The 27,481-nt window shown below is 42.9% G+C and overlaps 2 protein-coding genes across 2 annotated transcripts; both read right to left on the minus strand.

Moving 5' to 3' along the window:
* Positions 1-1,538: 1,538 nt before the first annotated feature.
* Positions 1,539-2,911, minus strand: LOC127346076 (uncharacterized). Its single transcript, XM_051372606.2, has 2 exons — positions 2,556-2,911; positions 1,539-2,457 (listed from the first exon to the last, which is right to left on the minus strand). Exons 1-2 carry the CDS (start codon positions 2,821-2,823, stop codon positions 1,736-1,738), a joined length of 990 nt encoding a protein of 329 aa, XP_051228566.1. The 5' UTR covers positions 2,824-2,911; the 3' UTR covers positions 1,539-1,735.
* Positions 2,912-19,681: 16,770 nt separating this feature from the next.
* On the minus strand, positions 19,682-20,943 carry LOC127338983 (uncharacterized). The gene is made up of 2 exons (XM_051364903.2): positions 20,670-20,943; positions 19,682-20,581 (listed from the first exon to the last, which is right to left on the minus strand). The coding sequence occupies exons 1-2, from the start codon at positions 20,902-20,904 to the stop codon at positions 19,860-19,862; spliced, it is 957 nt and encodes a 318-aa protein (XP_051220863.1). The 5' UTR covers positions 20,905-20,943; the 3' UTR covers positions 19,682-19,859.
* Between the last annotated feature and the right edge of the window lie 6,538 nt (positions 20,944-27,481).

The raw sequence follows: 27,481 nt of genomic DNA on the forward strand, positions 1-27,481 counted from the left end.
ACTTGTCTTCCCCCCTGGATGGCGGAGCTAAGATACATGGGCAGGCCCGGATGAAGGATGCGGTGTTGATCTGCTAATAGCAATGGGCGAAGCTAACAATGCATATCCTTTTCTAGGAAATCATGGGCGGGTCATGGCCCAGTTAGACCCATGTTTAGCTCCGGCCCGGCCATTCCCTGCCCTAGAATGGCACTGCTCTTTAAGAGCATGTTTGTTTGCAGCGATGTTAACATAAATGGCAAGAGAATCAAGTTTGATGTTAATTGGAGTTTTACTTATTTAGTTTGGTTCATATCTTTGGTAATGTCATTTGATTACATACATTGCACACTGTTGCTCATCTTCGAGCGACGCTGATGTTCCTCCCGCCCCTAATGGTTTGCATCGGTCAAGGAAGTTGAGGGAAGATCAGGGTCCTCCAGTGCCGCTTTGCAGTGAAGGGGATCAACAACCATCGCCGCTCATCCCACGATGACACAACTGCTCCTTCAACGGCTCATTTCTTGCTATTGAAGAATTAATGAGGATGATGACCACCAAACCCAGCGCTACAAAGAACATTGAGTGGAGAGGATAGTTGAGGAGAAATCAGTCGGGCCATCGTCAGGTTCCCCACAAGCCTTCTAGCTGGTAACACCATATATTTCCGGTAGGGTGGTGAGCTATAACGGAGTTGACTTGGGTTGTAATCTGCTTACACACAGTACACGTTTAGAGGTCCAGAAACCAAACGTTTTTACGGAAATCACTTAACAATGTAATCGAATAATAGGTGAAAATGGTTGAAACAAGCACATCCTTGGTGAGATCATAAGTCAAGTAATAAATATAATATTTAGAAATTATGAACAATCTGCCATTTTTAAACCCACAGTCTGATATCTAACACCCAAAAAACAATCTTAAAACTTGATCTATAGATTGGAAACAAAAGAAATCGAGTAGAAATAATGTCAAATCTGGTGCATAGTATTTCACAATATTTAGACCCAACTTTATCTTTTTTTAATCTGCAAGTATATGTCGATATCAGAGCTACAATTTATTGGCGTTGTATGTATAACCTGGATGTGTGTTATCAATTGTTTTTTAGAATGTTAACATGTATGTTTCAGAAAATGGATCTCAATTAACTCCACCTAAAGTTAGAGCCTACCCAAGCTGCCACTGGTTTTTATGGGGTATGTTTGTACTTCAAACTTCTACAACTAAATTTTCTTATTTTACACATTTTTCTGCCCCGGGTATTCAAAAATATTACCGGTAGCCAGCATACTACATAGCGCTAGAGAGTTTTCAATGTATCTTGCTTACCTATTTTGACAAGTTTTTGGCTGCAAGTGGTTGCAGCTTTTCTGGCTCATAATTGTGCTAAAATGGTTACACAGTTATACACGGGACCATATATATAGGTGTGGCTTTGATAATAATGCTGGACTTCCTGGCAAGCACCTTTTTTTAAATAATGTTTGCAAGAAAAAACGGAACGTTAATTTGGAAAAATGTTGCTGTTACAAACTTGAGGAAGCAGATTATGTAATGCATCTTCTCCATTAGCCTTTCTTAATTATTTCATGTGCAATAGCAATTACACAAATTATGTCTACTATTGATCATGTGTATTTAGATTACATGTGCCTTGTGTATCATGTTGGCATCGATACATATTCTTACAGAAAAACTTAATTATTTCCGGGATGGGGATCAGGGCCTAGCCATGGAAGCGTGTTGTTTTTTAACTGGCCGTGGTAGTGATCATGGAAATTTCGGCCTTGCGACCGAACCTGGTGACCTTGCAGTCAGTGGCGAAGATGTTGGAGGAGACATAGTTGGGGGCACCACCCATGATCGGCATGTTGGCGGTCACACTGAGCATGTTAACGTAGTTCGTGCGGTAGGTCTGGCCTAGCACACCGTGTACGTCATCGGTGAGGTCATAGAACTTGAAACCGATATCGAAGTGTGCAAGGCTGTCATCCGTTGTCACTCCATAGTTGTGGATTAGGGAGTCCTTCTCGGTGATGGGCACCACCTTGGCCAAGATGTCGAACACTCCCTTAAGCTCAACCCTGACACCATTGTTCATGGAAGTCCTGGTGATGGTCAAAGCAGGCACAGCCTTGGATTGCCACTGCCCATTAGTCTCATCGGGGATGGTCACGGGCCTTCCGTCGAAGGTCAGCTCAAGGTGGTCAATATCGTCGTCCCACTTGATGGTCTTCTGAGCGCCCATGTAGAGGCTGTGGTCAGCGAAGCGGATGCCGAGGGCCTGGATCCAGGTGAAGTCACGGCTCATGGCAGGGTTACGCTTGCCGATGAAGTGGGCATTGATGTGGAGATCGGCGTCCGAGACTATACAGAAATCCTGGTCCTTCTTGCCGTGGAAGTAGAAGTTGTTGCCGTCAGCGCCGGTGAAGCGTGGGTCGCCGCAGGACATGCCGGGGTAGAAATCACACACTTGTAAAAAAAGATAATTTATGCATTGATGTCAATTTATAATGATCATGCATTAAATATAGGAGCAAATTAAGGGTCAAGCCAGTATGTATGCTTACAGCAGAATGTCATGCAGGCTTCGCAGTAGACGATACACTCGTCGGGGCAGTTCTTGGGGCAGCTGGCCGTGCATGGCTTCTTCTTGTCTTTGGGATCGTCACAGGCGGCGACCTGGTTCCTCTTACCGGACTTCCCGGGATGGATCGTCTGGTACTTTGACGGCAGCTTCGGCGTCGGAGGCCCCTTCGGCTTCGCGTCTAGGGCGGCGGCCAAGCTGCACACGGCCACCAAAATGGTGAGCACTAACACCAGCTTCTGCCCAGCCATCTTAGCTAGCTAATTAGCTAGTTAAGATTGATCGCCGTGTGTTAGTGTGGTGATGGTTGTGGTGGTGGACATGAGTCGGATGGTGCCAATTTATATGCTGGGCAATTGGATGAATGTGCTGGCCTATTGGTCTGATGGACTTGGATTCAGAGTTGAGGAAAGATGCATAGCTATGGCTTTTGATCACTCTAATCAAACTCTAGCTAGCTGACCTTCAACGCTTGGTCAACTATATAGGGGTTCCTTCTTTCTCAATTAGACAAAAGTGACCTACAGATGAATCGGTGTCGTGCTTGAGATGGTACGTATGTCACTTGACTATCATTTCATGGCTAAGCTATACTCTACACCAATCTATCGTTGCGCATTAGTGGTAGCAAACTATCATTTCAGACTCTGCTACGCTTCGGCCCAAGCCTACCAGCGACGGGCCTCGCTCCGCTCGTAAGAAGTTAGCCTCCTTTTAGTATATGAATTTAGATCACAAATACAACAATGGCGCGGTCGTCTCGGACCATGCGGCCATGGCTGAAGCGACCTTTACTCACTTTAAGGGTCTGCTTGGCACATCGGTGGACCGACTGCACTCGCTGGACTTAGACTTCCTGGGTACCCACTCAGAGGACCTCTCTGAGCTGGAGGCTGCATTCACGGAGGAGGAGATCTGGGAGGTGATCAGACGCTTACCCTCAGGCAAAGCGCCAGGACCCGACGGTTTCACGGCTGAGTTCCTGCAAAAGTGTTGGGGGTGGTCAAGGGCGATTTCATGGCTGCCTTCGACAAGTTGTTCACGATGTGTGGGCGCGGATTCCAGGGCCTGAATCAGGCCCTCTTAATCCTGCTGCCTAAGCGCCCGGATGCGATGGGGCTGGGTGACTATAGGCCGATTAGTCTTATCCACATCTTTGCCAAGCTGGTGGCTAAGACGTTGGCTTCTCGGCTGGCCCCTAGGATGGAGTCACTGGTGGATCGTAACAAATGCGTGTTCATTCGCAGACAGCTAGTGGCACCGTCGGAAGGAGCCACGGGTGATGCTCAAGTTGGATATAGCTCGTGCGTTCGACTCCGTATCGTGGGGGTTCCTCATGGAGTTCCTCTGGAAGATCGGATTTGGCCCATGTTTCCGCGAGCTTGTGTCCATCCTGCTATCCACGACAAGCACTAGGGTGATGCTCAACGGCGAGCCAGCCCCCCCCCCCCCCCCATCTGGCATAGGAGGGGCTTGGGACAGGGAGACCCCTTGTCGCCATCGCTGTTCATCTTGATGATGAACTCACTTAATAGGCTGTTGGAATCCTACGACTTGACGATCTTACATCACCGAATCGATCCAAATCCCACTATGAATCCCAATCAGGTAGAATCTATGTTGAGTCCCGATCCAAATCATATAATCCTTTACAATAATATAGAATCTCAATCCTTTTTATGGATTTTTCGATTCTACCAACTCACTATTTCTTCCATCCGTTAAACCTACAAGGATACTACTTAAACATCCCAAGCCCTTTTCACTTTCACTGCCCTTTATTTACCTACCAAATCTCAAATGATCTAGCGCTAGAACATTATTGCTAGAAACTTTATGGATTATTATTTTTTATCTCCATTATAATATTAAAAAACTTTGTGCTTGATAAAAATATCTTCTCTGAGTAGTATGGTAGGATCCTAGATTCTACGATTCGATACTACGACTTGATTCTGCCCGACGAAAATCGACCCGAGTCCGAATCCCGACTCTGACTACCTTGGCTGGCGCAGTTCCCGGTCAAGTACCTAGGTATCCCACTCTCCATCAGGAGACTGACAGCTGCATCCTTATTCCAGCCCTTGGTGAACACTGACAAACTTCCTACCTGGCGGGCATCCATGATGCTGCGGGCAGGGCGCTTGGCGCTAATACGCGCGGTTCTTGCTGCTATCCCTTTGCACCAGCTGATGGTGCTAGGCCTCGACAAGAAAATGCTCAAACAAGTTAACAAGATCCTACGCGGGTTCCTTTGGGCTGGCAAGGCAGACGCCAATGGTGGCAACTACCATGTTAACTAGGCAAGGGTGTGCCGGCCGCAGCGGTTGAGAGGGCTGGGGATCCCCGATCTAGCGCGCACCGCGATTAGCCTGAGGGTGCGTTGGATTTGAAGGATACATACAGATCCCTTGCGACCATGGCGTGCTCGATATGCAATTCTCGAAGGTGGAGCTGGATGCCTTCACAGCCTCCACCTCGATGGTGGTCGGCAATGGAGAATCCGCCCTCTTCTGAGAGGACAGATGGCTGGAGGGAAGATCCATCAAGGAGATGGCGCCTGAGGTGTACGCGCTATTACCTAAACGCCGTAGGAAGGCACATACGGTACGGGAAGCGCTCGCGGATCACGCCTGGATCCCCAATATCGCTGGTGCTCCAAGCGCCCTCGCACTTTGGCATTACGTGCAGCTATGGGGAGGCTCAGAGACATACACCTGTCTCCGGAATAGGATCGGCTGCTTTGGCGCTGGACGATGGATGGCCAATACACCTCTCGTTCCTGTTATGACACCCTCTTCCAGGAGGCCATCATCTCAGGTTCCTGGAGGTTGAAATGGAAATCTTGGGCGCCACCGCGGGTGAAGTTCTTCATATGGTTGGCTTGCCTAGACAGATGTTGGACGGGTGAGAGACTGACGCGACGTGGTTTACCACATGCGCCTAGGTGTCCGCTCTGTGACCAGTCGGTGGAAACCATGACGCACCTCCTCACTGGGTACTCCTTCTCCAGGACGATATGGTTTGAGGTCCTCTCGTGGATTCGATCCACCTCAGGTCCTCCCACAGTTGAGGGCGACTTCGCGGAGTGGTGGTCGCTGGTGGTGCGGACCGCCCCTCGCCAGCTGCGCAAAGGCACCTTGTCGAAAATCATGCTCACGGCGTGGTGGATATGGAAACACCGGAATGCTGCGGTCACGTCCGTCAGTGGCATCCCTGTTCAACGACATTTGTTCTGAAGCACGGCAATGGGCGGACGCGGGGGCCCGAGGTGTTCGCCAATTCCTCCCATAGGATAGGTTCTCTTTCTTGGGTCGAGTATGGCCGGGTGTGTCCTCTCGAGGACTTGTACATATAACCTTCTTTTCTATCAATGCATCGAAACGCAATGCTTTTGCGTTTTCGCGAAAAAAAGTTTGTCTATTTCTTAAGAAATTCGGAAATTAATTAGGAATTTTCGGTTGTTCACTTATGCTTGTCTAGTTGGTGGAAATATCCTGCTGGTTTTTTTAGACGAGAGACTCTTCCGCAACAGCAGAAGGAGCCTTTTATGCTATGAAAGTAGCTAAGATATATCTTTGCATTAAATTGGGATATAACTTTCGTGATTGTGTCATAGTCTATATAGAGAGGGAAATAACAAACAAGTTTAGTGTTGAAAAAATTATTGAGACTTTTAATCTTGGTACTGATAAAACCGATTTCAATTTGGTAGATATATAAATTCATCCATATTGCAAAAAATGGGTATATTTTACTGATCTAGGATCTTATTTACCGTGTTGTGCGACAATATTTCCTATGATTTTGGTGCTTTTAATCTCCGCCCCCTATCTCCAATTCCTGGCTCCGTCCCTGCTTCTTTGTACGCTAAAATACCACAACTATTTTCTAGTGACACGGAGTACGCTATAGACGCATAGTAAGACGCACAAACCGCACTTACGGAGCTTCTAGATTATTGAACTCACCGCAAACACCTTTATAGTTTTCTAGATTGGTATGATGGGGGTACGGCCACCCTACAACAGTCCAACCACAAATTGGTTCTTAATCCTAGGAGAAAGCAAAACACCTCAATCTGTAGAAATAGCATTTGTTATGATCCGTGTACATTTTTCAGAAATTTAAGAATAAAAGATACATGTAAGACTTAAAAAATCTGTTATTTAGTATCTTGCAGAAATATCATATTCCCTTCATCCAAAAATGTAAGGCGTTTAAATGTAAATATTTTCTAAGTTTGACCAAGTTTATACATAAAAATATAGACAGTAAAATCAACATCAATAGATTCACTGTAAAGTATATTTCCTTAATGTGTTCAATAAATTTTGTAGATGTAGATATCTTTTCCTAAATAGTTAATCCAAGTTAGTAAGATTTAACAGTTAGATAATCCTTAGGCCCCTTTCATTTTGGGATGGACGGAGTATGGAAAAGAGGTCGTAGAAATGCAAGTATATAAATATTGTTGTTGTTCCCATGTCTTTGATCCACACTCCGTAGGAAAAATAACTCATATGAATTTAAAGCGTTCATCCTTTGAAAATCCTCTGATCAAACTATACCATATATTAATTAATTTCTCCTTTTTTTTACTTCACTAAACATCGTCTAATTGTCCTTGCACAAAGTATCTTGTTAGAAATAATTATGTGTTATATGTTATTTTGCTTGGTCCTCCAACAAGTTTTACCCCTCACTTCCATCATCTTACATATTTCGCCTATCATGACCTTAGTAAAAGTGGTATGGCAACACTTTCGTACATAGAAAACCTAACAAGTACAAAAAACAATCCATATTTTTTGAATATTTACTAGAAAGTTTTAATATAATTATAAAGTTGATCCTACATGAATTTAAAAAAACTGACATACACAAATGTAATAAAACTGTTTTTTCAAATAAAATTTATAATACGAGTAGCAAGATTCTCCAAGTAAATTGTTTATTTGGGTAACAGGAAAAACAATTAAATAATAAAATACTATTTGAAAAATAGAAAGAATCTTAAATTACAAGAAGTCTTACCCAAATAATTTATAAAAAAATAACAAACACTACTAGGAAACTAGCTATAGATAGAAAGGCTTTCTGTGACACATATAAAGTGCATGCTTCACAGAATAAGAATAATTTTTGTGGCGCATGAAACCATATGCGCCACAGAAATTTGACCATTCAAACCACATGGGCCACAAAAATGTGTATTTCTGTGGCGCCTATAGCAATATGTGCCACAAAATTATATATTTCTCTAGCGCATATCATTATGCACCATAGAAATATACATATCTGTAGCGCATATCGATATATGCGCCACATAATTTTTTGTTTTTGGTTTTTTAAATTCTAGATTTTTAAAATTTTAGTTTTTTTAGAATTTTAGAATCTTTTCAAATTTTGAACTTCTAGGATTTTTCTTATTTTTATTAGTTTATTAAAAAAATTAAAAGTTTATTTTTTTGAATATTTTTTTTCTAGATTCTTTTGATTTTTAAAATTTTCAAATTTTCAAATTTTACTATTTTTTGTTTTAGAATATTTTGATTCTTTTCTAATTGTTGAACTTACAGGATTTTTTATATTTTCTTAAAAAATAATTTTTAATTTTTTTACAAAAACTTAGAATTTTCGAAATTTTAAAATTTTAAAAATCTAAAATTATTTCATTTTTATTTCATTTTCGTTTTTTCTGAAATTTTGAATTTTTTTATATTTTTGGATTTATTAAATTTCCTTTTGAAAATATATGCTTAAGAGGGTTGATATGATAATATTATCAAAAAGGACTTTAGTAGCATAAGGGTAGCTCAATTAAATAGAAGTGAGAATTTAAGGGTGTTTGGGTTGGAGTAATTTCAGGATTGGTAACCTAGTGGGAAATTATCATTTCAATATCATTTGAGATATGTTTGCAGTGTTATTGGATATTCAAAACATTTCAAATATTTGGGTTTTTCCAGATTATTTCACTTTTTGTTTTTCCCTGTTTTTTTTTATTTTTTTTTAAATTTTGATTTTTTTATAAAACTTTTCGAGAATCCTGTGGTGCATATCGTGTAGGAGTAGGTAAGCCACATAAATGTGAGAATTCCGTGGCGCAGGTAGGTATGGGCTAATAAATAAATTTTAGTGGCGAGAATTCTGTGTCATATCGCATATGCGCTACAAAATTCTATATTGGTGCACCACAGACCACCTATTTTCCTAGTAGTGAAAAAGTACGTAAGGCTTGTAACTAGGGAATCTACTTAAATAATGGGAAAATAAACAAAAACTGTAAGAACTATGAATTATGATGAAATAGAAAATAAATAAATTCTTTGTAGAAAAAATGGAAAATTCGAGAAAAAAGGTAATTAAGTGTATACAAAACTTACACAAAAGAAAAATACACCATTTTAAATTTTTTGATACTATATACACTCATATAAATTCAACATTAACCAAATATATAAATATGTTTCAAACTCAAAAATATAATATGTATTAAATGAAAATTATTTGAACAACGTGTTTTAATTTTTTTAATTAAATAATTTTGATGACAATTTTCTAAGTTCATTTGTTGAAATTTACATTGCTAAATTCTTGCATAGTTATAAGTTGGAACCAAAATAAAACAGTTTGTAAATATGATAAATAAAAGTAGTAATGTAATTTATTTAGAAAAAAACATTTGATTTGAGAGAAACACAAAACATTTGTTACCAAATCCTATAATAAATAGATACATCCACACTAAGCATTTGGAAAAGTCTTTAATTATGTATGCTGTTACACATATAGGAAAATGGCTAATCGATATAAGCTTTTTGAAATAGGTGCAAAGTAAACTGGTATATCAAAATTATTTTATGTAACTAAGAATTTAATAAGATTGAGTAATAATTTAGGCGTGGCATGCACAAAACTATAGACGTGCCTAGTGCAGAGCATGCAGGCAGCGGGCGTCCGAAGCGATGCCCTACCGCTTTGCGTACGCGCGTGTGCCGGACGTCCTCCCAAGTCCCAACACAGGTAAACAACAGACAGAGAGTACGTACCTTAGCCATGAAGTGATCTTAATCAAGTGAGTGTACCGCGCCATTGATCGTATAGGACCGATTGTCTGCAGAACGGGCACTTCTTGCTTAATTTGTTAAGAAAACACGCACATGAATCTTAGTTGACCAAGAGATGGGTCGTCCCAGGTAGGTAGAGTTGGTTTAGGATGATCAAAAGCCATACGCATGCATGCACCTTTCCCAAACTCTCAATCAAAAGTGACCTTTTCTAAACAAAAAATCGCAGCGGAATCCATTAGTCTCTCACAGATCTCGACAGGCAAACATGGTTCGGCCTATATATAAATTGGCACTCTCCCGGCCATGTCCAAGAACTCATCACTACTACCACCAATATCGCCACCACCACACTAGCACACATCCATTGTCTCTCCGATCAATTCGACAAGCGGTGCCAACATGGCCTGGCAGCAGGTGGTGTAGCGCTTGCCGCATTGGTGGTGCCATTATGCGCATTCGCAACCGCGGTAGACGCCACGCGCGGGTGTAAATAGACCACCGACGACGGTGTAAGCCAACCAGAAGACGACGATCCACCCAGGGAAGAGGAACCATGTGCTCACGTCCGACGACCCCAAGGATCACACCAAGCCTTGCAACTCCACATTCTTTTTTATAAAGGACTTTTTATTGCTTACAAGGTTTTAAGTATTACATCTAGCCTCTTCATAACTAGGACCAAACAAACATCCAACGTCCAATGGTACAAAAGGTAAAATATAAAAGGCACAATACACATGATCAATGAAAAATTGTAGCACTAGCCAATTAAACCAAAATTTCGAGAGAGAGAGAGAGGGTCGGTCATTACACTCTAGAACTCCCCCTTAAGTCTATGCTTTTTTGAGTCTTGACATGCGCAGAGAGTGCAGGCCGCAATATTTTTTTATTGTGTTTCTTTAGTTTTGAACCTTGAACATCTGGTTAAAAAAAGAGAGAGGATTGGTTATTACACTCTAACACTCCCCATCACGCCTGAAGTCCTTTTTTGGGACTCTTGACATGTGCAGCGGGGACGAAGGTAGGCCGCAATACTTTTTTTTGTGTGTTTCCTGGATTTTGAATCTTGAACCTTTGGTTATAAGTTGTATGCACCTAACCAATTCACCCATCGGTTGGAACTTATGGAAAAAGACTATGGAGAGTATTTATATTCAACATTCCCCTCACATCTAGGCTATTTTAGTGCTTAGTGTAGGTTCAGTGCGGACCGCATAATCTTTTTTCTTTTGTTTCTATTACTACGCGATTAGGGTCTTCAACGTAAAACCTCTTGACTCTGATACCATGTAGGATTACTATCCCAGAAGTCTGAACTGAGAGAGAGGGCCAGTCATTACACTATTAACAATTAATTTCGAATCAATATGAATGCGTAGGGTGGTGGAGGTCTAGTCTGCAGATTAGCCTGCCACCCATGGTGGAAAATTTCCCTCGCCATGTCCTACAACACACTATGAGAAAATTTCCCTCCAACACAAAATAGGTCGCGATTCACCACACGCTAAAGAGACGGTCATGAATGGAGAAAATCAGTGCACCGTTAGATAACCTGCAAGAGAGAACATTTTTATCATTAAAACCTAGCTAGAGCGACCAAATAATGGCAAGCGCTCTGACCCTAGTAATATTTTATACTGTTGCCACACCCGGAAACATGATCAAAAGGATGTACCATTGTGCCAACAAACTTGATGGCACGTCCATCTCCGAGAAAAAATGGGAGCACTACTTCACCGTATGAGGAAATTGAAGTTAACTATTTATCCCCTTATAACCTAATTATACGACTATTCGCGCACTATAATATTAAACAAGATAGCAAATGAATGTTTTTACTATGATGTACTAATTAGTTAGCAAGACTTGAACTTCGAGAACTTAGAGAGTGAGCACAATGAGTGTCTGAAAGTGTGAGATGTGTTCCCAAGTGATAACCAATGGGGTCAATTGTTATAGGAAAAATGTTGGCTTGTATGAGTTGGTTTCCTTTAAGAAAAGCACAAATAAAATCTACATTACGCAAGTTCAGTAGGAGATGTGCATGGTTAGAACATCTCACAACACTCGGTTTATACACTCCTCGTCACATGGAAGAAAAGGGATTAAGAATAAGGAACTCGGAGATTATAACCCCTAAGTCGTACCTGAGCAAAAAAAAGGTATTTTGTTAAAGTGAGGCGTAACCACCATATTAGGTTTCCAAAAATGATAAAATAGATGTTATTTATAGGGATGACCATTTGTGTGTGACCACATACATGAGAAATTACTCTTAGTGAGTGATCTCAATACCACATACATGATAATCCAAGAGAATTATTAACGCATAAATGTCCAACCATGGCCTTACGCTTCACTGTTTTACATTCAAAGCCCCCCCCACCCCCCCCCCCCCCCCCCTCTCCTACAAAAGCATCCAAGATTTGGGTGATTTCCTAAGGTTTTAGTGCAGGATATAACAACACATAAGAGATAAAAGTAATGTACATGTATAAAACTGGTATATCAAACTATTGCATGATTATCGTGAGCAAGTTACTACTCCAAGCTAAATAGAGAAACACAATACACCATTGGGAAAAAATGAATTATACCACCAATATTTTTTCTCAAGAGGTTACACTAGAGAAGATGATGCCGAGGTTGTTGTAGAAAGCTAGGCCTTACTGTCTTGCGCACATGAGGAAGCATCCCGTGTACTATGGGAAAGCTCTAGAGATATGTGAAGAGTATACTTTGATTCCATTATGGAGATGACCAATAACTATGCAGATATCTTGGTGACAGAATAGATGTAAACTGTATCCATCAACTTTATGTTTATTATATGATATCAAATGATATTTGCATATGATATGTGAGGTTCCCTATGAGTTTTACATTCATTAATATAATTTGCAACAAAGTCCTTTTTAGTTTCTAATGTTGCAGAACAGAATGTCCCTATTTTTGCGTACTTTTGAGTTTCAGGGACCTTACGTACATTAAATTTGCCCACACTTTTTCCACCTCATTTTTTCAGCAAATAGAAGAAGATGAGAAAAATAGCTAGAGATGGATCTGCTTGGGCCAGAAGAAGAGGCCCATGGCGTGGTCCCACCCCTGGCCATGCCACGGGCCCATCTCGGTCCTCATGCACCCAATTTTGACGCCCATCAACATGTTTTGATCTAAAACTTGCCATATATAGTCCTGAATTCCTGGTATATAGTGAAGTAGCTTGTATCAATCTCTCGTTGTGTACTTCATTAATTAGAGACACATGAGTTGTCTACATGATTGTCTTCATATCTCCATTACTTTGATGGTAGAACTACTGTTATCAGACACGATTTAAGATGTAATTGATATTTTTATTTCGATGTATTTATAGATGCAATGTTACCCTATTCATGTATGATATGCTCTGATCAAACGTGTATGCAAAAAACCAGTGAGGGGATGTGTGTGTTAGCTGGATTAACTAGGTAGTATGTATGTGGAAGTGACAACAATCTATGTTATACTAAGCTTTTAGATTTCCATTGGTTATCTAACTAAGAATAAATAAATTATTTGTTTTGCTATTGTCTGTCTATTGACAATCTAGATAGACTTATTGTTAAAGTTCTTAAGGCATCATTGTGTTTATCTGAAACTTGGTTTGAGAGGGATTTCCTTTCCAATGAAGTATTAGTGAGATGTATTACATCATCTCTATGATGGACGTGAGGTCCATATGAATTTGTATAAATAAATCAATTTATTTTTCTATCACTCTTTACTTGTTATTAGAAGTTTTATTCACATGCCACATTGTTTATGAGGGATCAAGTAAAACCATGAACCCCAAACTATTTTAATCCATAAGAAAATCATTTAGTTTACGTTGCTTAAATTTTTAATTTCAGCACATATTAATTTCTACAATAAACAACTACTTTGTGCACCATCTTTGATCTACTGTATTTTGTTTTTTATTACTTACACACCTTTGTACCGTGACAAACAACTAAATGGAGTTGGGGACACACAAAAATTTCTTTTGCATTTGCAAGTTGTATTTAGAGGATAGAGGATAGAAACACTTCTTCTCCGAGAGTTTGATAAAAACATTTATTGATCCCTTGTGGGAAAATTACACTTGTTGCATCACTATTCGCTTGGACTCTCAACGAGTTAGTAAACACATGCAGTTTTGTTTTCACCAATAACACAATTATATGCCACCATACACTTCAATGAGGATGATGCAAGGACCACTAGGTAGATTACCATGGACACTCAGTAGATAGCTACATTGAAAAAGTTTGCATTTCTCATTGGATATAATTATTTTGGTGAGAATCATCGCAATGGATGGAAATATCATGGGGAGTCACATTCTAGTGCAAAGGAAGTATTGACACCTCTTCACATTGAAGGATTATGGGAGGTCTCAGGATCTCCTTCTGATTTATGACATAATGCATCGATTATAATGCAAGTCTGTTGCGTGCAAGGTCGTCAACTTTGATGAGGTCCATGGCTATCTCATTGATCTTATGATCCAAAACCATGAGAGGAAAGGAATCAACGAGTAACTTGATATGATAAACTTCTATAAAATGAGATGTATCTTGCTATGGTGGAAAGAAGGGCGCCTCCTTTTTGCCTCTTATATATTTTATGAAGCTAGTCTTAGCCAGATGTCATGATACTATATATGGTCAAAACGTCGAGAAACGGTTGGACTTGACCATTTACATGAGAATGGAATAAAGATTAAGAAGTACAAGGAACCTCTAATGGTGGGTTAAGAAGTTGAAGCCTCAGAAGGAAATGATGATAGTGCTCCACTTGTTGATGCAAGGTTGGATGAGGAACCAAGTTGTCTCAAGAAGCTTAAAATCAAGATGAAGAAATTTTCCTTCCCAAGTTGGACATGTATTAGGACATCACAATGAGTAAAATGCATGTGGCGGAAAAATGAGATCATGAGAGGGTTGATATTGTCGAACTCTGGTGCTCGAAGAGTATCATAACCCTCAAGTATCAGTGGTTATCCGAGCATAGTAGGTTGAGTGATGATGTAGAAGCCTATCAGCGTATACACGACATCATGGGGGATGCTGAGGAGTGATCCTCTTGGGGCGTTAGAATCGCTCTTCACCCTTTGTGATGTCTAGGTGCCAAATGGAGAGGAGAGTTTTAGTAGGATGGCCTCGATCTTGCATGGGAAATTATAAGCTCGCCTCTAATTTGTTCAGTATGCGCCTATGAATATTGGTACGTGTTTATTGAACTATGTATATGGTTGTGTGTGTTTAGTGAGAAGTTCAAAGAAACTTATGTATGTCTAAGACAATGTGTTGTTTATCATGTAAAATATTCTTCTTGTCTTAAATCTTGTTTATGGCATGTCATGTTGGGTGGATACTTCTATATATTTTTACCTTCTTTTTGTTGCTCCACCATATGATTTTTGGAAATGCATTGCTCTACCTTATATCTATGATCCTTTGCAAATATTGTTGGTCTACAAAATACAGGGGGTGTTAATTCCAGATGATATGAATTTTGCGTCTAGTGGGATATATTCTATAATTTCTTGATCCTTTGAGCCAATCATAATATATTATGCAAATTTAAGTGTTATCATAAAAAACCAAACCGAGGAGATGATATAGCATATACCTCCCTAAGTGGTTTTGGTGTAGATGAGATGCTATTTAGCGGACTAATCTTGTGCAGGAGAAATACAGGTATAATTGATGATAGAATAAGACAGTCCGATGACCCTAAAAATGGATGAGCACAAAGAGGAGTTTCCATCTTTTTAGTTTCATTGAGTCGTAGGAAATCTGTAATATTAAGAGGGGTCCTATTAGGAAGGTATGGGGTGTGTTATCAACCTGGTGGTGTACAACATCCCAAAAAAGCACCCGCAAAGCATTCCCATGGTTTGAGGAGTTCACTCCATCGAATCTGTTTTTGCATGATCCCAAGACCATTATAAAGTAGGCAGTACCGACCCTTTAACATGGCTAGGGGTAGATGCACTTGTACCACGTCTGGTAGTATTGGGATGGCTACCGGTAGTATCGCGCCCCTCCACAACTGGTAGTAGTGTGGCTAGTACCGAGCACTACACCGGAACATGCCTCCCACCCCTCATATTTTCCATTTTTAGCGATAGTGAGTACCGTAGTGGATTGGTAGTATGTGTGGACGGTAGTACCGAACCTTGGTTTTTAACTAGAGCCCGTCTACTGCCGCCGGAGAATCGTGGGAAAGCTGGCTGAATTTGCATCCAACGGTTGGACAAGGGAGCCCCTATATAAACTGGGTCTGATTTCCCAAGAGGACTTGCCACTTTCATCTCTCTCGTCCATTAATGCTCTGAGCTCACATCCACTACATTACCGACCATAGTTATCCAAACTCCTTGATCTCATAAGATTTGGTGGAGAAGATCTAGGTCTAGGGCTTCAGCAAAGTAAAAGTAAAATCCCCTTGCATTCCTATGTGGATGTTGTTACTCTTGGGTGCTTGGGCATCCTAGATGGAAGAAGTTGTTCTAGAAGTTCGATAATCACCGTGTAAGCTTCTTTGTCGCATTGCAAACCTATAATTCAGTTGTAGATATACCCTGAACTTATTTGTAAAGGTTTTGATTGCCTCCTTCAAGACCACCACTTAGTGGATTGTGGCAGTTTTATGGTGAGGGCACGTGGAGAATAGGGCTTGGTTGACTTTATGTCGCCAACACTCTTGTAACGAAGACATAATTCCCCTAAAGCAAGCAACCTGGAGAATTAATTACATGATCAGCTCCACCATTGTGGTTACTACATCCTTTGATTACTTGTATCTCTCTTATATTCTTTGTGTACTTTCCATCAAAGATTTGAATTAGTAAAGATAACAAAAAAAAATTGAGAGCAACAATAAAAAATGTTAATCTCCTATTCACCCCGCTAATAGACAATGCATTATATTGCCTGCTTCATCTAAACATAGAAAATATTTTTCTCTCCATGATACTTATATTGCCTGCAAAATGGTTAATTAGTTCTCAAAAACATGATAATCATGGTTTAAAATGTTAAACACATTTTGCAATTCATGTTAAACATATTTTTGCACAAAAAGTAAGTACAATTTGACAAGGCAAAAAAGTAAAAAGGGAGAAAAAATACAAATTCTGTTTTCAACAAAGCATTAAAAAACTTTATGTTTTAATCCAAACATTTGTTGGTCTGAATAAATCATAATTGTTTTAGAAATATGACCTATAGATAATGGTGTATAATATATTTGCTGGTGTATTCATAAAGTTTAAGTTGTTTTTGAATAACATTTATGCGTATAGTGTGATATGCGACTCTGTTGTGAAACTATGTATTTAAGACAGTTCTTTGCAAAGGAAAATCTACTACTGGGGAAATGCTTGGTGTGGTTCAACACATCTGATATATATCCTAGATTTGTAAGTGTCTCCCCAAGACGAAAGCAGCTGTCACTTGACGTTAGACCAAGATTGTTGAAGCAATTGCGAGAATGTTTGACGGGTTTGCATAGTAGGCTAGCGGGAGTGTCTTTGAGTGTTTTTTTAATCAGTTTATAAGCACATCACCAAAGTGATTATTCATAGATCTATTAAAAAAATTGAAAGCCAATTTTTTTCTGAAAATAACATTTGGTTGTGGCTCATCTTGCGTAATGAGATGACCAAAATATATATTATGGCCAAAGGAAAATGAGTGGGTGATACGATTTGTAGTTTCTTTGTTGAGGAGGAAACAATTCATTATTTGTATTTCCGGTGTGTTGCGACTGTGTATGTAGTGTGGCTAGCAATGTGATTACGGCTTGAACTAGACCTGGGAATTACACACAACTTTTCAGGTGGATACCTCAAATTCACTTGCGCCGCTGCGATCTGTTTGCGGATATGGCAAATGAGAAATAGCGCTTGTTTTGAGGATAAACTAGTCAGGTGTCTAGGGGAGCTAATCCACCCTGCTCGTGTTTTCTTAAATATGTTGGATTTGCATAATTCACATGAAAACAATTAGCTGGAATAGGGAGCCAATGTTCTTCAAAGCATTTCTCTGGATGTACACAGAAAAGAAAATGAGGATGTTGGACCAAGGACGCTGATTGCACCGATTGAGAGGCAGTGAACCAGATGCCATTTAAGCTGGTGAAAGATGATGTTGGAGGTTTTGTGCTTTCGCTGCTCTCTAAGATTATGTTAAGCTTAGTTCTTGGCTTTGCGGCCCTAGGTGCTACTGTAATACTATTGTTTATGCCATGCATGGTTGCATCGAGTTGTTTTGATAGTGTTACATTAGCATTAGGCGGTGCGTTGAACCACTAGTGGAAAAAATGCCTTCCATCCCAACCCATTAGTCCCCAAATACTTTGACCCGGGACTAATGGGTCTTTAGTCCCGGTTCTGCTGGTGAACCGAGACTAATGCTTGGAACAACCGGGACTAAAGGGCTATGGTGGGCAGCGGCCAGGGCAAGAACCTTTAATCCCGTTTAGTCCCGGTTGGTGTCCCCAACCGGGATTAAAGGTTTTTTTTTCTGATTTTTGGCTCCCCACGCACCTCCACCCCCCCTGTGGATCACCTTTTTTAGCACTGTAAAATAAAAAATAAAATGATAGAAAATTCAAAAAATAAAATGTTTTCAGATTCTTGTATGTTATGCAACCTAGTATTAGGGAAAATTAACAAATTTGAATTTTCACTTTTTTTGCAAAAAAGTTTTGAAAAATGGTAAAACCGCAATAACTTTTGCATACGACGTCGAAAAAAAACGTATAATATATCAAAATGATCGTGGGAAAAAAGTTACATTCGAATTCACCCGGGTTAACCCGGTTAGCCAATTTTTAGATTCTCAAAATTCCAAATGGAAATACAAAAGCAGGAAGATTTTAGTTTTTGCTATAAATTATGGATTTTATATTTTTTTTATTTTTTAAAACCTAAAATTAATAATTGCATCCTGCATAAAGATTACTTTCATTTTTACCCAATTTTTAGATTTTCAAATTTTTAGGTTTTAGGTTTGGCAAAAAAAAATTAATTAATTAATAAAATTAAAAATAATACAAATTAAAAAGTTAATGTTTATTTATTTATTCAAGATTATTATTACATCATTACTTTTGTTTATTAAAAGAATTATTTGAAATTCAAACAATAAAGAAATGTGACATCGATCAACATGTTAATAGGATTGATATGATACTACTATCACATACATGCGCGTGAAGCACTTGGATGCGGAACGGGATGGAACTCGGAAGTTAAGCGTGCTAGTACTAGAGTAGTGGGAGGATGGGTGACCAAGCTGGAAATTTGACCACGAGTATGTAATTTGACTAGAGATAAGTGTAGTTAGAGATAGAGACTAAACTATGCAAATACCTGAAATAGTAGAAATTCTGAAAAAATAGAAAAAAAGAGGGAGTGAAAAATAATTAGAAACCCAAATGAATTAAAAAAATTAACTCAAAATAGCCTTTAGTCCCGGTTCGTGTTACAAACCGGGACTAAAGGTCCTTCGCGCCGGCGCATGCCAGCCGCCCACGTGGCGGGGCCTTTAGTCCCGGTTCGTAAGCAACCGGGACTAAAGGGGGGGCCTTTAGTCGCGCATAATTAGTCCTGGTTGCGCAACCGGGATTAATGGCCCTTGCGAACCGGGACTAAAGCCCCTTTTTCTACTAGTGAACTATTTTCTTTTCGCTGCCCTTGAATGCTGAACCTCAGTTTTTCTTTTTGACGGGGAAATGTTAAACCTCAATTATATTGTCTTTTATTTGTCGGTAGTGAAACCTGCCCTTTTGGTAGTAGGGAAAAAATCCATAAATATGTCTCTAAATTATGTAATAGGGATAGGAGTTTTTTTTTTTTTTTTTTGCGGAAAATAGGGATAGGAGTTGGGGGTGCGATGCTGGAAGACTTCCGGTCCTGCATGTCGGCCTATTGTAAGATTGTTGTATGTTTTCCAAAAAGAAGTCTTCAATACATAAAAGGTAACACATCTTCCCATCATCTCAATTTATCTGTCTGTATATATTATTTCAATATTATAACAATTGCACAAATTATGACTACAATGAGTGAGCATGCGTATTTAAAAGACAGTTCTTATCATAATGGCATCCACCGGACACCTTAATTATACAAGGCCAGATATCAGGGGCGGCTAGCCATCGAAACATGGTTTTTAACTGGCCCTGGTAGTGACCATGGAGATCCCGGCCTGGTGGCCGAACCTAGCCACCTTGCAGTCGGTGGCGAAGATATCGGAGGTGACGTAGTTCGGAGCACCACCCATGATTGGCATGTTTGCGCTAACACTGAGCTTGTTGACATAGTCAGTGCGGTAAGTTTGGCCGAGCACGCCGTGGACATCATCGGTCAGGTCATAGAACTTGAAGCCGAGGTCGAAGTGGGCAAGGCTGTCATCCTCCGTCACACCGTAGTTGTGGATAATAGAGTCTTCCACGGTGATGGGTACCACACTAGCATGGATGCTGAACACTCCCTTGAGCTCAACTTTGATGCGGTTGGTCATGGAGGTCCTCGTAACGGTCAATGCCGGCACGGTGGTGGGTTGCCATGTCTCGTCAATCTCAGCGGGGATGTCGACTTGCATGCCATCAAATGTCAGCTCGAGGCGGTCCACATCATCATCCCACATGACGGTCTTTTGGGCACCCATGTATAGGCGGTGATCGGCGAAACGGATGCCAAGAGCCTGGATCCAAGTGAAGTCACGACGCATAGCAGGGTTGCGTTTACCGATGAAATGGGCATTGATGTGGAGGCCAGCATCAGAGACGACACAGAAGTTCTGATCCTTCTTTCCATGGAAGTAGAAGTTGTTCCCGTCAGCGCCCGTGAAACGCGGGTCCCCACATGACGTGCCGGGGAATAAGTCGCACTCTTGAAAAGAAGGTAGCTAGTAAATGTAAATATCTAGCTAGTAAATGTAAATAGGATGAAGGAAGCATAAGTGTGCATCCATGCCTACCACAGTATGTCTTGCAGCCTGGGCAGAGGACCAGGCACTTGCCGGGGCACTTGATGGGGCAGGTGCCCTCGCAGTACTGGCTGTTTTTGTCACCTTTGCAGGTGAGCTGTTGGTCCCTCTTCCCGAACTTCGACAGAGGCGGTAAAGTGGTGCCGGCGGCGTCGACGGCGCCGGCCAGGGCGCACATGCCAACCAAAGCGGCGAACACTGCCACAACCAGCTGCTGCCGGGCCATCTTTGGCACGACAACCAGTTGCTAGGCTGGTTTCTGTGTGGTGGACTGGTGGCGATGGTGGACATGTGATGATGGTGCCAATTTATAGTGCCGGGCACTTGAATGAATTGCTAGCTAGCTTATTTGTTTGATGGAGTACTACCTTGGATTCAGAATCCGGGAAAGGGGGACGCGTATGGGTTTAGGCACCCTCATAAAACTCTAGCTACACCTTCATATCTTGGTCAACATATAGGGGTTCCTTGTTTCTCAGTTAAACAAGATGATTCGATGCCATGCATTGGGTTATACGTAGAGACAGAGTACGTACTTGATTAAGATCACTTCGTGGCTAAGCAACTAGCGGTTTGTAAGTTTGTTACGCATAGTTGTAGGACACAATCAGTACTTCCTTATGTTGTTCTTGCCAGCAAGGCCAAACGCAAGAAAAATGAAAATTTTCAATTAGCTCAACTTGCAAAAATAGAATTGCAACCTGTATAAGTCTGGTGTTCCTTTTCCTTGATCCATACCCCCTCCACAGTAGAAAAAAACACATGTGTACTAAAAACACTCACGTTGTCACTTTTTCTAAAGATATTCCAATATAAGTAAACCTAGGGGCGGAGCAATGTTCAAGACCCGCCAAGCCCAAACACTAAAGAGTGAGGGACAAATTGGTCCAGGAAAGCAAAGGAAAATATGGTCTTCATTGGGCAGGCCCACCCAACACTTCTGTTGTCACTACAGGAATGGAGCTAGACGCCGACGGCCACCACGTACGCCGACGGCTTTTTATCGGGGCCGTCGGCGTACGGCCTCGCCAGGGCACCTCCGGAGGACGACCGTCGGCGTACCGATGCCGTCGGCGTAGAGGTGGCTACGCCGAGGGCTGCTCTCGGCGTCTACCAGGCCCTCGGCGTAGAGGTCTCCATCACCTCCCCTCGCTCCCGCGCCGTCACCGCCCTCTCACGGCGTCAGCCAGACGCCGAGGGCTACCCTCGGCATAGGGCATGGCCCCCCTATGCCGACGGCCACCCTCGGCATATAGGGTTTTTTTTTATTTTATTTTTATTTTCTCTCTCTCATATTACTTTATATTATGTTTCTATTATTTATTTACTAGTATGAATTATGTAAAAAATGGTTCTATTTTTTAAGAATTCGTAGATGGCATACATTGCTAACTTTAACCCTAACTCTAACCCTAACCCTAACCCTAACTCTAGCCCTAACCCTAACCCTAGGGTTTCCACATACATTGCTAACGCTAACTCTAACCCTAACTCTAACCCTAACCCTAGGGTTTCCGCATACATTGCTAACCCTAACTATAACCCTAACCCTAACCCTAGGGGTTGATCTGCGGGGTCCCGCCCTAGGGTTTTCCAAGATACAGATCACCGGAGGGTCAGAATTGTTGGAAAACTTGCATCTGCCCCTAACATATATGTACACGTGTGATGTAAGGTTTGGCTAACCTTGGATGTATCCGGCGTTGACGATTTCCGCATAATGGGCTACCACTTGGTAAAATCCAGGATCTGTATGTGGAAACCCCCGTCATGGCTCAAACGGAGCCTATTTTATGGTAAAGTATGCCCAACCTATAGTTTCAATGTACATATGTCCTAAACAAAGCAAAACAAATAAAAAAGTCCACTAGTAAACCCTCGCACGGAGATAGCTATAGGGGTAGATCTGTGGGGTCCCCGTCCCAGGGTTTTCCAAGTTACAGACCACCGGAGCGTCGGAATCGCTGGAAAACTTGTGTGTGCCCACATGGCATGCCCAAAAGTGATTTGAGATGGTTTGATATCCAAGGATACCCCCAAGGTGTGTCCGGCTTCTCGGACATGGGGTTCCTACACTTAGGCAGATTCTGGATGTATAGGGGGAACTCCCTCGGAGGTGAACTGGAGAGAAAAGTGATACATTTAAGAACTTAAGACCCACACACGATACAAAACACTTAAATAACTAGACCCACACACATACCAAAGCGCTTAAAGTACTAGACCCACACACGAACCGAAACACTTAAAGAACTACACCCACACACAGGAACCAAAACACTTAAAGAAACTAAACCCACACAGGAACCAAAACACTTAAAGACACACGGACTCGACACATACACATATTAATCAGAGAAGTCGAAATCTTCATCCTCGCTGGGGGTGTCCTCTGAAGCGGTGGTTGTGAGGTTCCACGAGCACCGTTCATCATTCTCCCCCCATGTCGACGCCTCTCCTTTGGCGTACTCTGCTTCAACCTCGGCCTTCCTCTGCCGCTTTCCCGCCCTCCTCTCTCTCCTGTACGCCTGCTTGTCCTTCCAGAATGCGCGCATTGCCTCGACGTCTCCAGGATGGTCTTTGTGCCACTGTGCCATGAACTTCTCGTCCGCCTCGGTGGTATCAATCCGCCGCTGGCCAGCCCTGTACCGCCGCTTCACCCTGTGAGCGAAGTAGCGGCTCAGTAGAGAGACTCTGAGCTTCCGTCAGAGACCTGACCTCCGGGAAGTTCATTTCGTGGCGCGGCCGGCCAAACCTCCAAGCCGCAATGTCGTATGCACGGGCAGCAGCCTCCTTCGTGTAGAAGGTGCTGAGCCACACACGCGTTCCACCGGCGGTGATTTCAGCCACGAAATGCCCCGCAGGCCGCCGGCGAACGCCGATGAAGCCCGTGTTGCTACGGCGACGAGGAGCCATCTCAGCGGCAGCTCAACTCAGAGGATTTTGTGGTGCTGTTGGATGAGAGAAGTGATGAGGGGAGAAATGTTGCTGGTGCTGTTAGTGGAGAAGACATGGCTATATATAGGCCGACGAGGGGCCGAAACGGCGGGAAAACTTGGCGGGAGAAAATGGGCGGGAAAGGGTGGGCGGGAAAAACTTGGCGGGAGAGAATGAGCGGGAAAGGGTGGGCGGGAAAACTTGGCGGGAAATCATGGCGGGAAAAAAGGGCGGGAGAGAAGCAGCGGGAAAGGGTGGGCGGGAAAAAAGGGCGGGATTCCTACACTTAGGCAGATTCTGCATGTATAGGGGGGAACTCCCTCGGAGTTGAACCGGAGAGAAACTTGAGATCATATGGGATGATCCTTGTTTCCACATGTACCTATGACCTAACCAAGCTCAAAAGGAGGCATATGGCCACCGGGGGACCCCCGATGGGATGCAGTCAAAGGGGTAGAACGCGCGGTCAACAGAACTACGGTTTCGTCGGAAATCGAGCATCGGATGTAGGGAAATGGCCCGAAAACTTGTGTGTGTCCACATGGAATGCACAAAAGTGGTTTGAGATGGTTTTATATCCAAGGCTACCCCCCCCCCCCCAGGTGTGTCTGGCTTCTCGGACAGGGGGTTCCTACACTTAGGCAGATTCTGCATGTATAGGGGGGAACTCCCTCGGAGTTGAACCGGAGAGAAACTTGAGATCATATGGGATGATCCTTGTTTCCACATGTACCTATGACCTAACCAAGCTCAAATGGAGGCATATTCCCACCGGGGGACCCCCGATGGGATGCAGTCAAAGGGGTAGAACGCGCGGTCAACAGAACTACGGTTTCGTCGGAAATCGAGCATCGGATCTAGGGAAATGGCCCCAAAACTTGTGTGTGTCCACATGGAATGCACAAAAGTGATTTGAGATGGTTTTATATCCAAGGCTACCCCCCCAGGTGTGTCCGGCTTCTCGGACAGGGGGTTCCTACACTTAGGCAGATTCTGCATGTATAGGGGGGAACTCCCTCGGAGTTGAACCGGAGATAAACTTGAGATCATATGGGATGATCCTTGTTTCCACATGTACCTATGACCTAACCAAGCTCAAATGGAGGCATATGCCCACCGGGAGACCCCCGATGGGATGCAGTCAAAGGGGTAGACCGCGCGGTCAACAGAACTAGGGTTTCGTCGGAAATCGAGCATCGGATCTAGGGAAATGGCCCCAAAACTTGTGTGTGTCCACATGGAATGCACAAAAGTGATTTTAGATGGTTTTATATCCAAGGCTACCCCCCCCAGGTGTGTTCGGCTTCTCGGACAGGGGGTTCCTACACTTAGGCAGATTCTGCATGTATAGGGGGGAACTCCCTCGGAGTTGAACCGGAGATAAACTTGATATCATATGGGATGATCCTTGTTTCCACATGTACCTATGACCTAACCAAGCTCAAATGGAGGCATATGCCCACCGGGGGACCCCCGATGGGATGCAGTCAAAGGGGTAGACCGCGCGGTCAACAGAACTAGGGTTTCATCGGAAATCGAGCATCGGATGTAGGGAATGGCCCCAAAACTTGTGTGTGTCCACATGGAATGCACAAAAGTGATTTTAGATGGTTTTATATCCAAGGCTACCCCCCCCAGGTGTGTCCGGCTTCTCGGACAGGGGGTTCCTACACTTAGGCAGATTCTGCATGTATAGGGGGGAACTCCCTCGGAGTTGAACCGGAGATAAACTTGATATCATATGGGATGATCCTTGTTTCCACATGTACCTATGACCTAACCAAGCTCAAATGGAGGCATATCCCCACCGGGGGACCCCCGATGGGATGCAGTCAAAGGGGTAGACCGCGCGGTCAACATAACTAGGGTTTCATCGGAAATCGAGCATCGGATGTAGGGAATGGCCCCAAAACTTGTGTGTGTCCACATGGAATGCACAAAAGAGATTTGAGATGGTTTTATATCCAAGTCTACCCCCCCAGGTGTGTCCGGCTTCTCGGACAGGGGGTTCCTACACTTAGGCAGATTCTGCATGTATAGGGGGGAACTCCCTCGGAGTTGAACCGGAGATAAACTTGATATCATATGGGATGATCCTTGTTTCCATATGTACCAATGACCTAACCAAGCTCAAATGGAGGCATATCCCCACCGGGGGACCCCCGATGGGATGCAGTCAAAGGGGTAGACCGCGCGGTCAACAGAACTAGGGTTTCATCGAAAATCGAGCATCGGATCTAGGGAATGGCCCCAAAACTTGTGTGTGTCCACATGGAATGCACAAAAGTGATTTGAGATGGTTTTATATCCAAGTCTACCCCCCCCAGGTGTGTCCGGCTTCTCGGACCGGGGGTTCATACACTTAGGCAGATTCTGCATGTATAGGGGGAACTCCCTCGTAAGTGAACCGGAGATAAACTTGATATCATATGGGATGATCCTTGTTTCCACATGTACCTATGACCTAACCAAGCTCAAATGGAGGCATATGCCCACCGGGGGAACCCCGATGGGATGCAGTCAAAGGGGTAGACCGCGCGGTCAACAGAACTAGGGTTTCGTCGGAAATCGAGCATCAGATCTAGGGAATGGCCCCAAAACTTGTGTGTGTCCACATGGAATGCACAAAAGTGATTTGATATGGTTTTATATCCAAGGCTACCCCCAGGTGTGTCCGTCTTCTCGGACAGGGGGTTCCTACACTTAGGCAGATTCTGCATGTATAGGGGGGAACTCCCTCGGAGTTGAACCGGAGATAAACTTGATATCATATGGGATGATCCTTGTTTCCACATGTACCTATGACCTAACCAAGCTCAAATGGAGGCATATGCCCACCGGGGGACCCCCGATGGGATGCAGTCAAAGGGGTAGACCGCGCGGTCAACAGAACTAGGGTTTCATCGGAAATCGAGCGTCGGATGTAGGGAATGGCCCCAAAACTTGTGTGTGTCCACATGGAATGCACAAATGTGATTTTAGATGGTTTTATATCCAATGCTACCCCCCAGGTGTGTCCGGCTTCTCGGACAGGGGGTTCCTACACTTAGGCAGATTCTGCATGTATAGGGGGGAACTCCCTCGTACGTGAACCGGAGATAAACTTGATATCATATGGGATGATCCTTGTTTCCACATGTACCTATGACCTAATCAATCTCAAATGGAGGCATATGCCCACCGGGGGACCCCCGATGGGATGCAGTCAAAGGGGTAGATCGCGCGGTCAACAGAACTAGGGTTTCATCGGAAATCGAGCATCGGATCTACGGAATGGCCCCAAAACTTGTGTGTGTCCACATGGAATGCACAAAAGTGATTTGAGATGGTTTTATATCCATGTCTACCCCCCCAGGTGTGTCCGTCTTCTCGGACAGGGGGTTCCTACACTTAGGCAGATTCTGCATGTATAGGGGGAAACTCCCTCGGAGTTGAACCGGAGATAAACTTGATATCATATGGGATGATCCTTGTTTCCACATGTACCTATGACCTAAACAAGCTCAAATGGAGGCATATGCCCACCGGGGGACCCCCGATGGGATGAAGTCAAAGGGGTAGACCGCGCGGTCAACAGAACTAGGGTTTCGTCAGAAATCGAGCATCGGATCTAGGGAATGGCCCCAAAACTTGTGTGTGTCCACATGGAATGCACAAAAGTGATTTGAGATGGTTTTATATCCAAGGCTACCCCCCCAGGTGTGTCCGTCTTCTCGGACAGGGGGTTCCTACACTTAGGCAGATTCTGCATGTATAGGGGGGAACTCCCTCGGAGTTGAACCGGAGAGAAACTTGAGATCATATGGGATGATCCTTGTTTCCACATGTACCTATGACCTAACCAAGCTCAAATGGAGGCATATGCC

This window comes from Lolium perenne, chromosome 3 (genome assembly GCF_019359855.2).
Source record: "Lolium perenne isolate Kyuss_39 chromosome 3, Kyuss_2.0, whole genome shotgun sequence".
In the NCBI taxonomy this organism is placed as follows: domain Eukaryota; kingdom Viridiplantae; phylum Streptophyta; class Magnoliopsida; order Poales; family Poaceae; genus Lolium; species Lolium perenne.

Excerpts from the sequence above, each read along its gene's own strand:
- LOC127346076 (XM_051372606.2), bottom strand. The coding sequence starts at position 2,823 with ATGGCTGGGCAGAAGCTGGTGTTAGTGCTCACCATTTTGGTGGCCGTG. Across the intron at positions 2,458-2,555 it reads AGCCTGCATGACATTCTGCT|TGTGTGATTTCTACCCCGGC; the intron begins GTAAGCATACAT and ends TTTTTTTACAAG.
- LOC127338983 (XM_051364903.2), bottom strand. The coding sequence starts at position 20,904 with ATGGCCCGGCAGCAGCTGGTTGTGGCAGTGTTCGCCGCTTTGGTTGGC. Across the intron at positions 20,582-20,669 it reads AGGCTGCAAGACATACTGTG|AGTGCGACTTATTCCCCGGC; the intron begins GTAGGCATGGAT and ends CTTCTTTTCAAG.